The 15617-nt window shown below is 39.7% G+C and overlaps 1 protein-coding gene across 4 annotated transcripts in view; it reads left to right on the top strand.

Moving 5' to 3' along the window:
* MACROD2 (mono-ADP ribosylhydrolase 2) overlaps window positions 1-15617 on the top strand; it is a 1871078-nt gene that overhangs the window by 1354404 nt on the left and 501057 nt on the right. For all 4 annotated transcript variants that reach the window (XM_046678763.1, XM_046678762.1, XM_046678761.1 and 1 more), the window contains exon 8: window positions 3751-3824. In XM_046678763.1, the coding sequence (XP_046534719.1) occupies window positions 3751-3824 (74 nt within the window). The remainder of the gene's footprint in view (window positions 1-3750; window positions 3825-15617) is intronic.

Below are 15617 nucleotides of genomic sequence, written 5' to 3'. Positions count from 1 at the left end.
GTAAAATTGCAACTATGATAAGTGCTGCGAGGGAGAGCTACATGGTGTTATGAAAGCATAAACATAGGGAGTCCTCAGTGTCAGAGAGGTGTTCCCTGGAGAACTGATCTCTGAGTAGAAGACAAATAAAAGTTAAAGTAATCTAGGAAAAAAGGAGAGAAATTTCACTTCAGAAAGAGGAAACAGCATGAGCAAGGCCTAATGGCAGGAAGGCAAGAGAGAACATGCTACATTCAAAGAACAGAAAGAAGGCCAGTGTAGCTGGCGTGGAGAAAGCAAAGAACGATGCAGCCTGATCTGAGTCTAGAGAGACAGGAGAGAGCCAGAACATTCAGGGAGAGATGTTCACATTAATGTGGGGAGTGGCTGGAGGACAGAGTAGGCTTCAAATGTTTGTAAAGGACATTCCTTGCAAAGTAGCTGAACAAACAAACTAAAGAGAGAACAGGTTTTGAGAGAGAACTGCTTAAATTAGTAATTTTGGAATGGAAATATTACATGAAGGTCCAGGGTGTAATCTAAGGACAAGGTGGAATGGAGGTTGTTGTCAAAAATGAGCAGGTCAAGAAACTGGCAGGCCACGTGCTGGGTGGGTCCTCTCTTGGATGTTAAAATCGCCCAGGGTTATGGCAAGCACTGAGGTGGAGATGAAAACCATAACTCAGTGCCAGAGGCTTTGATGAATGTGGGAAAGTGACCAAGAGGTCACAAATAATTGAGAACTGACCGTAGTTGCCATGGTTCTATAAGAACTTGTATAATTTTTCTGTGGGGAATTACGTCTTCTAAAGGTTAATGCTGATGGCCATTGCAACTGAGCATGATTACAGTATTTATTAGCTTTATATAGCTCTATAAATTTATGATTTAAGTACTTCTTAAACGTATGAAAAAGTTGGAGAAGAATTGTATAGGAAGAGAATAAATAGGGAAAACTAAGACAAAAATCTAGAAAGGCCCCTTGAAGTGTGTAATGCCAAGCTAAGGTGATAAAGTTTATTCTGTAGTAGCTGGAGAGTCAGCATAGGCTGCCATTGTCTTGTGTAGGGCTGTGGTGTGACGATAACTATACTTTAGGACGAATCACTTGGAAGCGGTGTGCTAGAAAGATTGTAGAAGAGAAGAAGACCAAAGGGGCTCAATTATGAGTTGACTGCAGTTGTCAGGGTGAGGGCTGATCAGACCTTGAATGATATCAGTGGGAAAAGAAGAAAAGGAAGAGGTGGTGTAAAATATTTCAGAGGGTCATGTCTTTAGGATTCACTTGCTGGCAGGGAAAGCAGTGAAATACGGTGGTGACTAGGAGAGAGATAAAGCTTCAGGCAGAAACCAGAAAGTCAGAGAGGAGGTTCATTTTGTGGAAGAATACACTTTACATTTCTGGTTCTGGAGCACATCAAGGGGAGGTATCCAGCTGATTACAAATGTACGTGCTAAACTCAGGGAAGAGGTGGCCTGAAAAAGCCTTCTGTGGTTAACTGCTAACCACTAATGCCCATCCTGGCCTCCTTCTTTTGCTTTGCAGCCCAGGGGGACTCCTCCTGCTTTCTTCCCCTCTTTACTTTCCCCCATCTTCTCCATTAATTCCAAGCTGCTCATAGCTTACTTATCGGGACAAAGTCTCCTCAGCTCCCCACTTTATAGCTCCCTTCCCCGAGCATTCTATCTTTTCCTAGAAACCCTCCCCTTTCTTGCTTAGTTCTCTTCATTTGTGTCCCCACATCCCTAATGCACTTGCCATGGGTTGCCTCTTGTCTATTTTCTCCCCAAGACCTTGGGCTTTGGAGGACAGGGACTCATTAAAAGTGTCTCTTTTCTGGTTCAATAATAATTTCCTCAATGAACTAGCTAACTAATTAACTAAGAAGTTTTACTAATTTTAAGGGTTTTTTACATTTTGAAGCCTTCATTTAAGGAAATGAATGGGACAAAAAAATTCAAAACAAATCCACAATCTCAAATGTAGTAGATGAATTTACAAAGTTTCGAGAACTTGTGTACATGTTTTGTATGACATTGGTTCTCTCTGGCTTATGAATAAAAATAAGTGGAGGTCAACCCTACTTTATTTTGTCCCCCTTCCTAATGCACTCTCTTAACAAAGCATGTAGGAAGTCAATCAGAAAAGCAACATTTATTCCTGGAAATGGGGACAAACACCTCCTCTCTCTTGCTCTTCTTCTCTCCCTCATTTTCTCTGAATGTCTACTAAGATTTGAACCATTAGTATGAACTATTGGAAGATGTATTTTCCTTCCCGTAAAATTGGGTCTTTTAAATCTCAGATCTCTCCATTTCAGCAACACGTCTCTCTTTCTACATCTACACAGACAACGTCAAAGAAGCCTCTCGGACTAGAAGACATCCTCACAGATGTGTTGATGGATGAGTCTGCTGCTGGTTAAAGCAGACGGTATAGAGGGAAAAAAGGGCTGAGTTTAGGATGTTTGAATGGCATACATTTAATGGATGTTTCTAGAAAAAGGAGCCAAGGGAGATCAAATAGGTAGTAGAAGACAGGGAAGAAAGCAGTGTTGCAAAATCCAGGAGGAGAATCTGCAAACCCATAGAGAAAGAAAGTAAATTAATGGTTGCTAGGGGCTTGGCAAGGGGAGGGGAGATTGGGGAGTGACTATTAATGGGTAAGAATTTCTTTTTGGAGATGATGAAAATATTCTGGAATTAAAGGTGATGGTTGCACAACTTTGTGGAGATATTAAAAACCCCTGAATTGTACACTTTAAAACAATGAAAAATAAGCTTAAAAAAAAGACAATCCAGGAGGGAAGAGATTGAAACATGGAAAACTTAGTAAGCACATCTAATACTGGAGAAAATGAAGATTGATTGAAAGGTTATGGATTTGGTGATTAGGAAGCCAGTGATAAGCTTAAAGAGAGTTGTTTCAATAGAATAGTTGCTTCCATCTCCTCTTCTTTCTGCCGCATAAATATATAACTTCTGAGGTTATTCCTTCACATATTTCTATCTCTATTGGCAGAATGTCTGATGATTCTGCAAGTTCACAAATGTATGTAGTTTATATAAGCTAAAGGGACATTCTGGATGAGATTTAGACATTCTGATTATGTGTGCTCATATTCACTGGGACATAGTATAAGTGTGTAGTTCTTGCTGCCCTTCTAAAACCAAATCCATCCTACAAAATCTGGTCTGTTCATGTTTTCTGAATCTCAAACATCATCTCAAATGCCTCTAGACGGAGCGGGCATTACCTTCTTTGAATTCTGATAATAGCTTTCAGTTGTCTGGTTATTTGGCAAGTTGTTTGCTCTGTCTTGTGTCAGTTCATTGGTGGAGTACTGCTGGCCTTGTGACCCTGGGTCAGCCACATGTTTTCTCTGAGCCATATTTACTCGGATGGTAAATTAAGGGTAATAAACCTTAATCTGAGGACTTCTTATGAGAAAATTATATGAAAGTGCTTTGAAAGCTACGAAGCAAATGTCAATACATTTTTAATTTATATTGTTGTAGAATTGAAGAGGCATTTAAATCTTTTATTGCTTTTTAGCTCTAAACTGGTATAGGACCAGCCCCCTAAATGTCTCGTATGTATGCTCACAGACTTCACATCAGTGTATACTTTACTAAGGCCTGTCTGGCTCAATACTAATTTGTTGAATTGAATACTCTTTAAATGAGAAAAATCTAGTACCATGCCATGATTGACTTCTCTATTGCCTTCTTTTATTTTTGGTAATATGTTTTATTCTGCTCTTCATTTAGGGTTCCCAAATGAGCCTGCTGCAGTCATTGCCCTCAGCACCATTAAGGAATGGCTGGCCAAGAATCACCACGAGGTAGGGGAAACAACACAATCAGGGAACATTCAACATGATGTAATTTGATCTTCAATTTCAGAAAAGCAGATAAATTTATTCCATAAATATCAAGTAGACCTACTCATTGAGCCAAAGCTGGCCGACTATGCTTCATTTGGATTACATGGATGATTAACTATTTCCCTGTAATGAATTGACTGAAGGGATTATAGTGACTGGTTTTGGTGATAAAGATGGGCAAAATGATCAGATTCATTTAGCCATTATCTCAGTTTTACATCTTTGGATACTATGGGTTTTGTGTGCAAAAGAAAGAACAGGATGGATTTCATTTAGATTAAGAATAAAAGATCATCCTATGCTCTTTTCCTTAAAGAGTTAGATTATCTTTGTTGACAGAGGATTCCTGGTTTAGAGCATTTATTTCATATCCTGAGCTCTCTTTATAACTAATCACTTCTATAAAGTAACTTCCGAGTGTGAGATTGGAGTGAGTTCGGAGAACTGATAGCTAAATCATTACGATCAGGACTTTTTATGAAACTAATGCTTCCATCAGAGTATCCATCATGCCTGCTATTCTGCTTATCTAATAAGATCTTTGGGATATGTTTAATGATGAACAGGAGAATTACTCAAGTAAACAAAGCAACACAATAATTAGAGACACTATGGAGGCTTAGATTTCAGAGGTTAATAGGTTTCATAAAATGCATAATCTTGTGCCTTTTTCTGCTGATTTTGTTTTTGCCCTCAGACATTCACATGAATGTTATAAAGAATTTTGTTCCATTTTATGATGGACCAGAAATTTAGCTTTCTCCTTGGGTAGGATATGGTTTATTTGGAAATGTTTGTGTATGGAAACAGGCTATGGGAGTTTCCTAATGAGAGATAGCTCTTGGTGCCTTTGTGTGTTTAAAGAAACAATAGTGTTGTTTTCCGCTAAATGCTATAATTTCAACATTTCTTAAGTGGGTATGAACATTGTTAATCTCAAGTAGAAGTAAAGGTCACATGGCCAAGCATAAGCATTTTGGTGCTTGCTCTTTCTTCTTCTCTTACTTTGAAAGGCATATGACAACTTCAATTTAGAGGGTACCTTTAATAACCTCAAAGAAACAGAATAATAATTTAAAAAACCTAAAATAGCCAGTTTACAAAACATGTATTTGACATGTACTATTTATTTTCATAAAGCTGTTGTGAAACATCTGTGATAGAGATTGTTATCCTTATCCTCATCCAATATTAAAAGGTTAAATGACATACTCAAGACTTCAAATTCACAGAGCCAAGACTCTGACTCAGTTCTCCTGACTCCAACAGCCATTCCTCCTTGGAACGCTCTGGAGGCCAGGGAGAGAAGTTCAGGCCCTTGAAAGCTGGTGCCTTCAGTACGTCTCTTGGTCATAGTAAATGCTTTTCACCTGGGCCATCTACTTTGCAAAAATGTAGAGTGTTTGATGAGTAAAAGTTGATAACTGAGCTAGTGTATTGGTGCAAATCCATTATTTTCACTAAAATAATAATCCAAAGATATTCCCCACTGATTGAAGTTCAGATGTGTCATCTTGGCACGTGATGGCAATACAAATAACCGCACAAATCATCAAGGAGGTGATAATGAAGAGTAAACATACTGATTGCATTTACAGCTTTTTGGTGAATTCTACGGACGGACACTCTTCTAGTTAAATTATTCAGAAAATTATTTTCCCTAGAAATTTGTCAGCTTAGTGTTTCCTACTTGATGGTTTTGCTCCAATTTTCTTACTAGCCTACTCTGTCTTTGAGTCCTTCTTTTGCTATCATATTTTTTTTCTCATTTCTTGGGTCCCTGGTAGGAAATTTACATATTTTGGATTGAGGAACACATCTTAGTTGTTGCCATTGAAACTTCAAAAGTATCCTGTGTTGATTCTCTCTTAAAAAGCTCTTTGTTTCAATGTGCATTGGCTAATTTAAACAAGCTAATTTGAACAAGTCAGGTTTTACTTAATAAATGAGTTATAAGTGGTACGACATAGATAAAAGCTATACAAACTGATTATATAGCAGTATTTTTATTTATTTTTGCTATTAAAAACAAAATAGGTTAAGGACTGATGAAAGAGCATTACTTCTTATTCAGTTGTCTCTTCATTGCAGTATTGTTTTGACATTCTGATTGTTTAAACTATTTATTCATTAATTCACTCACTTCATAAATATTTATTGAATTCCACTAAGCACCAGACACTTTCCTAGATACCAGAGACGGAACACTGAAAGACAAAATCCTTTTCTTATCATGTTCATAGTCTAGGAAGAGAGAAACATAAACTAAGCAAATAAAGAAATGAGATAATTCAAAGAGTACTTTACAAAATCAAACAGGGTAGTTGGACAGTCAGTTATTGGGGGATGCAGTTTTAGATAATGTAGAGACTGTTCTGTAATCTTGGAACAAATATTTGTCTGATGGGAGGGAGCAAGCCAAGCCACACAGAGGTCTTGAGGTACAACGTTCCAGCCAGAAGGAACAGCAAGAGAAAACCCCTAAGGGCAGAATGAGTTTACTGTTTACCAGCAATGGTTAGAGAGTGTGGTTGGAGCAGAGAGACAGAAGAACGGCAGGAGACAAATTTGGACAAATAGGCAGTGATCAGATAGATCATAGAGTGTTGTGGTTCATGGAGAAACTTTCATTTTTCCTCTAAGTTTAATGAGAAGTTGTTGACGGTTTGGGACAGGGAGTGGCATGATGATTGGATTCAACTTTAAAATAACAAAAGTCTGGCTTAGCTGCTTGGAGAATGGACTTCACAGATGTCAGAGTAGAAAAGAGAAAACCAATTAAGAGGTTTCTGCAGTAAATCCAGGCAAAGAGGAGGGTTCTTTGGAAAACAGTGACGGTGGAAAAAGAGGTAACAGCATCAGGTTTGGAATATATTTTGACAATAGAGCCAACAGGACTTGAGGATTGTTATCAGGGTAGGCTAGCTCATGCTGCACTTAGAAGCAACCTCCAAATTTCAGTGCCATAAAACAGCAAAGGTTTATTTTTGCACACACTATTTGTATATCTTGAGTCAGTAGAGGGCTCTGGGTGAGTCAGGAACCCAGGCTGACAGATGCTCTACCATGTGAAATATCATCTATCGTGTGACAGGAAAAGGTAGACAATCAAGTAACAGCTCTTAAGTGCTTCTACAAAGGAATGTCACATATAACTTTCCCTCACATTTCATTGCTCAGAGTGAGGCACCCAGGGGACAAGGAAATGCAATCCTCTCATCCGTTCAGAATGGAGAGAACTGGATGTCAATGAAAAATAGTAATATCTCTCATAGCAGTAAGTCAGATGTGGGATAGTATGTGGGGAAAACAGAAGAGTCAAAATGACAACTAGGCGTTCAATCTGAGCATCTGGGTAAATTTTGGTGCACTTACTGAGAAAACTGGTAGAGGAATATGCTTCTGTGAAAAACATAAAGAAAATGAGAATTATGTTGCAGACAGTTAAGTCTGAGATGATATTAAATATATAATGAAGATTTCCAAAAGACAGTTGGCTATTTGAGCCTGAAGCTCAGGATAGAAGTCAGAAAGAAAGGCCTGGTAAAATTGATCAGATTATTGTAAATTTAACTTGGGTTTGGGTCTTAGTTTGAGATTGGTTGCAAGAAATAGAAATACACTCAAGCTAGCTTATATAAGGGAAAATATATTATATAAATGAACTATATTAGAAAAAGCTTCAAGTTCAGGGGCTGTAACTGGAGCAGGGTCTCATTAGCAACTGAAATTGCAAACTATAAGTCCAACAAGAAGCAAGATAGGTAATTTTCGTTTTCTCTCAACCTTTCTCTCTCAATGTCTTTCTTAACTCTGTTTCTCTATTAATTTTTTTTTCTTTGCACGTTATTTTCCCTACTCATTTACCTGCTTAGCATGGCCCCGTTATGTCTGTATCTGCCCATTTGTGGGTCAATTAGCGCTGCTGGAAGGAAGGCCAGGGTTGAGCTTGGTGGACAAAGTTGCATCTTCTGGGACTCTCAGCTGGGCAAATTTTCTGAAATTTTCCTTTAAAAAAATTGAAGAATCTATGTAATGTGTTTCTCCCATCAGTGGCCACATCTCTCTCAGTCAGATTAGAATGTGATTCAATGGGGCACATCTTCATGACTTTTGACAGTCATACACCATAAATAATAGAAGCGATTAGCAAGCCTTCACATTTAACCATCTGCTCACGCTCTGATTTCTAAACTATCAGGAAAGGACACTTCTTTTTTTTCCAAAACAATAGTTGATTTGATTCTATTTAATTACACACATCTCCCCCAGCTTGTGTGGCTGGACACATCCACATCCAGGAGGCCTCAGTGGAGCTCTTGGGCCTAGTGGACAGGATGAGGAAAAACATGTTCTATCATCGACCACTCACTTGTTTCATTTGCCCAAAGTCTGAACTGTGAGGGTGCTGTTGTCACCAGGTATTTAAAGGGACTCAGGGACTTGAGGCAGGGAGCCCAGCTGAACAAATAGTACAGTTGGCTCCGACTGCAATGGCTCTAGTGGGAGAGATGGAGCAGCACTTTAATGAAAAAAGGAAGGAGAATCCTCGAGAGGATGTAAGTGGGGCACAAAAATGACTTGTCGGAACTAAAACATATAATGACTTCTGATTGGAAAACAAAGAGAATCTTCACTACTGAGAATTGAATTATTGCTCTGAAAAGACCAGAGAGATGAATGGTCTTACAACACAGAACGGAAATACAAAGAAATAGAAATTATGACTGAAGAGATAAGGTAGGTGGCAGAGAGACCCGAGGATCAAACATGAGGTGGGCAAGGGACGAAAATTACCCACTGGCATTTTCAATTAAATTAAGAGTGAAGAACTTCTAAGTTCAGAAAACCAAAAGGAAAGAATGTCAGAGTTGGCTATAAAAAATTGACAGTATGTGGCATGATAACTTTTCCATAAGTGCCCATTTTTCTCAGCTGGAAACTTTATTACAGAGACAAGTGAGCAAAATAAGAGGCGCTTATGGAAATGAGCAGCGGAAATGCGGCCCAGACTCCTAACCTGGGTGGCTGCTCTGCATTATCATCTACAGTTTCATGCATTCCTCATTTTTCATGCAGTCTAAAAATATCATTCCTTGTGCAATAGTGATTTCTCCACTCTGCAGCTCTGAGGCACCCCTTTCGAATCTGGAAGTTAGCCTAAGAAATGTTTTTACAGTGCCCGTTCTATTGTTCTACTCCGGAGACTCATATGGCATTTGGCTATTGGTCTCTGGGGCAGTGTCCATATTTGTAATTTTTTCCATAGAAAGTAGAAAAAGAACAGGATGTCTTTCGCCTCTAAAAGCTACAAATGGCCTGGTATTGTAAGATATTTCTCCATTATGGAGGTCATGTTTAGTGATTTCAAATACCCCTAGAAGCAAGCATGCTGCTGCACAGAGCACTTGTGTTGTCTTCTGGGAAATCATCTTAGCAGGCAAGGCATCTAAGACGAATATTCTGGGATGGAAGACCAATGGATTTTAACGTTTTTAGTGCGGAAACACCAAAGTACTAATCAGGCCTCAGTTGTAGCATAACATCAACCTGGACCCCTACTCCCCTAGTCACAAGGCAGTAGATAGATGGGCAGAAGCGTAGCATTCTGGGATGCTCTAATTAAAGCTGTGGCCATGCGCCACCATCCAGAGAGGAGGCCGCGGTTCACCTGAGACCAGGCTCCAGCTGCATCTCTGCAGATCTTTGAGAATGGCATGACCCAGAAATTTTTCGCATTCAGTCTCTCCATGGGAATTTCCTAATCTCGCCGCTCATGCCAGCAGCCCCCTCCTCTGCAAGCAGACCTCTTTGTTCTGGGATGGGAACAATTCAGTAGAGAAGCATTTGGTTCATCTTTGAAGGCCCTTAGTGGGCACCTGGTTTGACTTGGATATCATTGGCGGGAGAAACCCCAGCTCTGTATTTTCAAAACCAAAATCAGTTTTCTTCTGTGTAGGAGGAAAATGGAAGTTTTCTCTCATTGTGTGCAGAGTTTGGGCCTTTGCCTAACATATATTTTAACTGTGCTTTTAGCACAAACAGATTGTTGTTCAAATAGTTAAATATCATACTTGTCATTTAAATTGTTTATTCTGTGCCTTCTGAGGGAAACACGACACCTGTGGTATTGCTGTTTGTCACAGATGCCTACAGATGTGGCAGGGCACATGCGATGCTGTGTGTACATGGCTGTGTTGCACTGAGACAGATACCTAGCTCTACACTGGTTGCTAGCCAAGGTCCCAGACCTTACCCAGTGTGGTCTAGACCTCAAGGTCAACTGGTGGCAACCAGAGAGCAAAACTAGTTTTGAGCTCATCATTGTCTTTTTGAAGTAAAGATATTGGTTTCTACTGTGTGGCAGCAGTTACATTGTCACCCTCCTCTGACTTCCAACATTCTGACAGACTATCCACAAAAGGGATTGTATTGAAAAAGGTGGACAGATTCCTCTACCCCAGAAAATCGAATTGGGAATCCATTGAAGAAATGCATGATTAGCCTCCTGTTCTCGTGCTAATTTGACAAGATCAGGGACGTGGCCACTTGTTTCCTCATTATGGATCATAAAGAAACCGTGTTTAGCTCCTGGTGCCAGGACTATTTTTTCCCCTTCTTGGCAGAGGTCTTTGAACATATGCAGTGTTAAAAATTGTTTGTCACTTTTGTTTCAGAATCACATTATGGATCACCAAAAAAACCCCAGTGTGGGGCCTGCCTTATGTCACTGACATGAAACGCCTTAGGATCTCTGTGGTTCTTAAAAGGGGCCTTACGCGAAACATGAAATGATACATTTCTGTTGGGAAAGTTAGATCCTTCACACCAAGTTTCAATTCCTGTGGATGATTCTTTACAGAAATGCAAAATACGTAATGCACCATCCTTCAATTCCCTACAACACGGGGGTATAGTTAACATTCAGAGACCTGAAAGGAGCAAATCGAGTGCTCAGAGTTCTCCCTGGGGAATGTCTTTTTATGTCTACAAACACCGTTTGAGTATTTATGCCAGCCTTAGTTTTTGGTGCAATATAAGGTAAAAATATCTGTATTTAGAAAGATAAATTCCATTAAAAATATTCACATTCTGTGCAGGAACGTGGTTATGGTAATAATCATCATCATCCTAATATGCCACTATAAAAATGTATCCTTTGACTAGCCCAAGCATGGTCTTCAGGTGGAAACCATGATGCTCAATGGCTGTGACATAATTGAAGAAAATTATTCCCAGACTTTGCACATATGCCCTGCTCCTTTTGCTCTTCAAGAAGCACGATGACTTGTGAACAGTTTATATTTTCTCTCTCCCTCCACCTATCTTCCTTCCTTCTTTCAATTCTCCTTCCTCTTCTCCCTCCTCCCTTTCCTCTCACTCTCTTTCATACACACACACACACACACGCACACACACACACACTCTCATACTCACACGCACAGTACTTTCCTGTTCTCAGGCTGTCTTTGTTGAGATTTGTGACAAGCAGTCACATTGTGGTCGAAAGTGAGTTCTCTCCCTTTATCTTATGATTCTAAATTCCCATTATTAGAGTGGAAGCCATACCCCAAGCAAGCTTCTACCTTTCTTGGTTGGAGTGTTCAAGTGCTTGGTGTCACCATAGACAGGCCCACCTTAGAGTTTGCCAAGTGAGCAATCCACTTACCTCTCCAACCTCACACTGCTTTAGCATCTTTTTACAATAGGCCTGCCCAAGTTCTGGGAGCCAGACATTAGAAACCCTCGCTGTTGTCTCCAAGTTTCATAACTGTTCCTATCAGTGAGAAGCACAATATATGGCATATTAAAAACGTTGCTGCTTTGATTAGTGAGCCCGCTGCCATTTAGCCAGTGTGCCAGGGTAAGCAGAGCTTTCATCAGACACTTTTAGATACTGAGGTAAGGTTGTGCCCTTTCCCCTAGTCTTACTCTGTGTGGAGAGCTCTTTAAAATCAAACGATTGTTTTTTCTCCCAGCAGGGGATGTCTGGATAATCAGGGTACTCTGGTGACATCAACCTACAGTTCCATGTAGTTTAAGGTGGCTTGTTGACTTCTCTCCTGACATATAAGCAACACACGTCCTCCTCTGCCAGCTACTCTTAACCCAGCAGTGCTCATTATACCCCCATTACTTTTAAAAAAAATATGATGGAGTCTAGAGAGAACCTGTAGAGAGAAAATATACTCTGTCTTGGTGGTGGTGGTGGGTGACAATTATGTTTAAATAGCTGTGGAAAGTCATATATATATATATATATGTGTATATATATATATATACACTACTGGTAGGTTAAAATAGCAAAAGAGGGAAGGGAAACCAATATTTTTATGGCTCCTCATGTGTCCTATGGCCTGTGTTTGGGACATATACTCTTACATGTTTCTATGACATACGCTATTACATCTTCACAAAACTCTCTTCAAGGTGGGTAGTTTTATCTTTAATTTTACAGACGTGGTAGTTAAAGTTCAAGGAAAAGGAAATTCCTAAGGTCAACTAGTTGGTCACTTTCATTTTCTGCTGTAACCCTGCTTCTGTGGCCAGTGGTAATTAGTCCAAAGTTGGACATCTTACCAAACTTAGCCACTCAAAAGTACATATGTGGGCATGGAACCAAAAATAGGCTGACTAGAGTCTCTCTGGAGTTTTTTGCAGACTGGAGTTGGGAAAGGGAAATTAGGGCCCAATTTGGTGGTAAAGCTGAGAGATATGGGGCACAGGAGCTGCCAATGGCCATATTCCCTCCCATCTTGGGGAGAAAGGTTCTTCTTTAGGAGGATATTTTGCTGAAGATGTCACCGATGCTGGGCAGTTGGCAGAGTCATAGAACCTATTCTGCTGGCTTAAGTGAAGAATCAAATCTTAGGCAAAATATGGTGTATTTTAGCAAAATGGAGTGACTTCTCATTTTTAGTATTAACAACTCAAGATAGTAATTCTCCACTAGAGCAAAAGGAGGCCGAGAATCATTTGGAGGGTTTTTGTCCCCAAAACTACATGTTTTAAATCATTCATTCTATCCCTTTCAGAGAAACTCTTGCTATGTTGAACCACTGCTCTCAATGGAATTATTCCAGGTCTTTTAAACGTGTTGGGTTGGAAAAAATACTTAGAGTCATTGTTCTCAAAAGTAGAGTAAGAACCTTTTTAAAAATTCAGTCTTTCAATACTTACTTTCATGCAGGGGGCTAATCATAAGATTACTTATTTATTTACTCATTCATTCATTTTTCTGATGGTTGTAACTTCCTCTTTCTTCATTGTAACCTGAAGGTAAGAAACATGTAAGTTTTAATGGAAGCCAGTGTTGGGTAGAAGCCAAGAATAAGTAGCATGAGACAGGAGAAGTAGAGACTCCCTACAATTAATATTTCAGTGCATAGTTCTTAAAAAGGGAAAAAGAGTTTTGTTCAGATGACATGACCAGGATGTTACTAGGGTTGGGATTGCTGTGTTTAAAAGAGGATGGATCCTTTTGCAAAGTATGGCTTAAAAGTCCATAAGACTATGAGACGGCTTTCAAGTTTAAAGGATTGTATCAGCAAAGCCACAATGTAACAGTAGCTCAACTCCTCCTGCATGCAGCCAGAATGGGATTTATGGCTCCTGGAAGATGGGAGGGAGGAGGTAGGGTGCAGTTCACCACTGGCTATTATTATCCCAAAGAGGAACCTTGGTGTAAAGATTAGAACATTGGAGTAAAAATAAAAAAATTTGAGTTCTAATCATATTAACCCACTTTTTTGTATAACTTTGGATAATTAATTCCATCTCTCTGGACTCCTCATCTGCAAAACGAGGAGTGTGGGCCATGTCTGTTCCACCTCCAGAATTCATCAACACTGATGTTGTCTTCTGGAACAGCCACAGTCATGTCTTTGCTCAGGTCATCATAACACAATCAGACCAATAGAAAGCTTTGTTCTCTCTGATGCTCCAGGCTCTTTAGGTGACATACCAAAGATCAAACAGCATTTGCAAATGCTGTCTGGATGCCTTTAAGATGACTCCCAACTTCCATATGGGTGTATCTTCAGAGTCAATGTTAACAACCTTGACCCATTTATTGTAGGAGAAGAGGCCGCCATGTTGCTTTTCTGTAAATGATCTGGATTATGTGGTGGTTTCAAAATAACCAACCTTTAAAACTTCTTATGAAATCACATCTGCTGATTATCCAAATGATGTGACATTTTTATAAATAGAAAATAAACTTCTGAGCGTGTGATTGGGTCTACATCTGACATGGGATAAAAATGACACTGAAAGGTCCTACTGAAGGACGTTCTTCAGCCATTTTTCTTAAGCTGGAAGCATGTGCCTTCCTTCTTACGAGGTAGGGAGGAAAAACAACACTTTGCCTTATCCTCCACCTTGCTTGAATAAGACTCAGGTGCTGCCATGATTGAATAAAAATCGTCAGTCCTGCCACTGTCATCTAGCTCATTTCAGGGAAGACCAAAAAAGGTAGTTTCTCATTCTAGTGGAGTACAGTGATTTGCCTGTAAGAGCCAGTGTTCTCAGTCAGTGCTCTGTATTTGATGGAAACTATGGCCAGAGCTGTAGCCATCTCACTGTTTCTCCTAACACATTTGGGCATAGAGGTGGCCTCTATGGAAACCAGACCTCCTTTGATGATGGCACTGCTACTCACTATGGTAAGAAACATGAGTAGGTCTGGCAAAGCCATCATTTCTCCAATCTCTTAGATCTTCAACAGAAAACATACTGGAAGAAATTTCAGAAGAGTGTGGACCTATAGACATACAACATCAACTTAATTTTGGATAAAAGTTGGATTGGAGGAGCTGGGTTGTGAGCACAGTGACGGAAGGACTTGCTAACATGCCCCCTCTCAATCAGATTGGGTTCTCCTCATTTCTAATCATGAACCTCTTAGAAGTTCTATCACATAGGAATTTGAGGGTAGAGAAGTAAGCTTTACTGCCTTTGGTCTACACCAGGGAGCCTCAGCCACATAGAAGGAGACTATTCATTTGCATGAAGCAGGGAATAGAGGGATACTGGAGAATTTACAGCTCCCTAAACCTGTGGTGAATCCAAGTTACTAAAACCTGATCAGAATGAAGTGATCTTGTCTTTGATCTCAAGTTTGAAGGCCCCAGGCAAAAAAGTAAGAGCTCTAGGTGAATCCTGAACTATTGATCTTAGACTTGGTTCTGCAGCAAGGGTTGCAACCACTTGGCACATGACCTGCTGGGCACCAGGGTAAGTGATGTCTAATGTTGGGGAGGTGCTACCTTGTACATACTTTCTGTTATGTGACCTCTTTGAAAAAGACAGAGAGAAGAAAAGAGAGAGAGATTTTAAATTATGCAATTGTTTTTCTGTTTCACACTAAACCTTTGCTTGAGATAAGACATATGAATTCATTTTTCTTCCAGTTGGTCCAAATTCTTATGTGTTTCTTAGTGTCTTTCTGTACTGGGTGATGACAGTATGTGAAGACTTTTTGTTGTCATTGTTGCTTCTTCACAGTGCTCCTAAATATTGGCCAAAAACGTCATCTTTCGCTCAATGGCCACTTATAAAAACTCCAGCAATCTCTCCTAAAGCTGGAAGAAAAATGGGCTTTGTTGGACTTATTGAGAGATGTGTCAGTTTCCAACATAGGGCCTTTTAAAAGAAGTTTAAAGAAAATTTTGCTGTGTTAAATTTTCACTTTATGTGCTGACTTTAGAGGCATAAGAATAACTCAACTGCATTTATTTTGCAACATAAATG

This window comes from Equus quagga, chromosome 12, assembly GCF_021613505.1.
Source record: "Equus quagga isolate Etosha38 chromosome 12, UCLA_HA_Equagga_1.0, whole genome shotgun sequence".
In the NCBI taxonomy this organism is placed as follows: Eukaryota; Metazoa; Chordata; class Mammalia; order Perissodactyla; family Equidae; genus Equus; species Equus quagga.
This window is presented reverse-complemented; position numbering and strand designations above follow the sequence as displayed.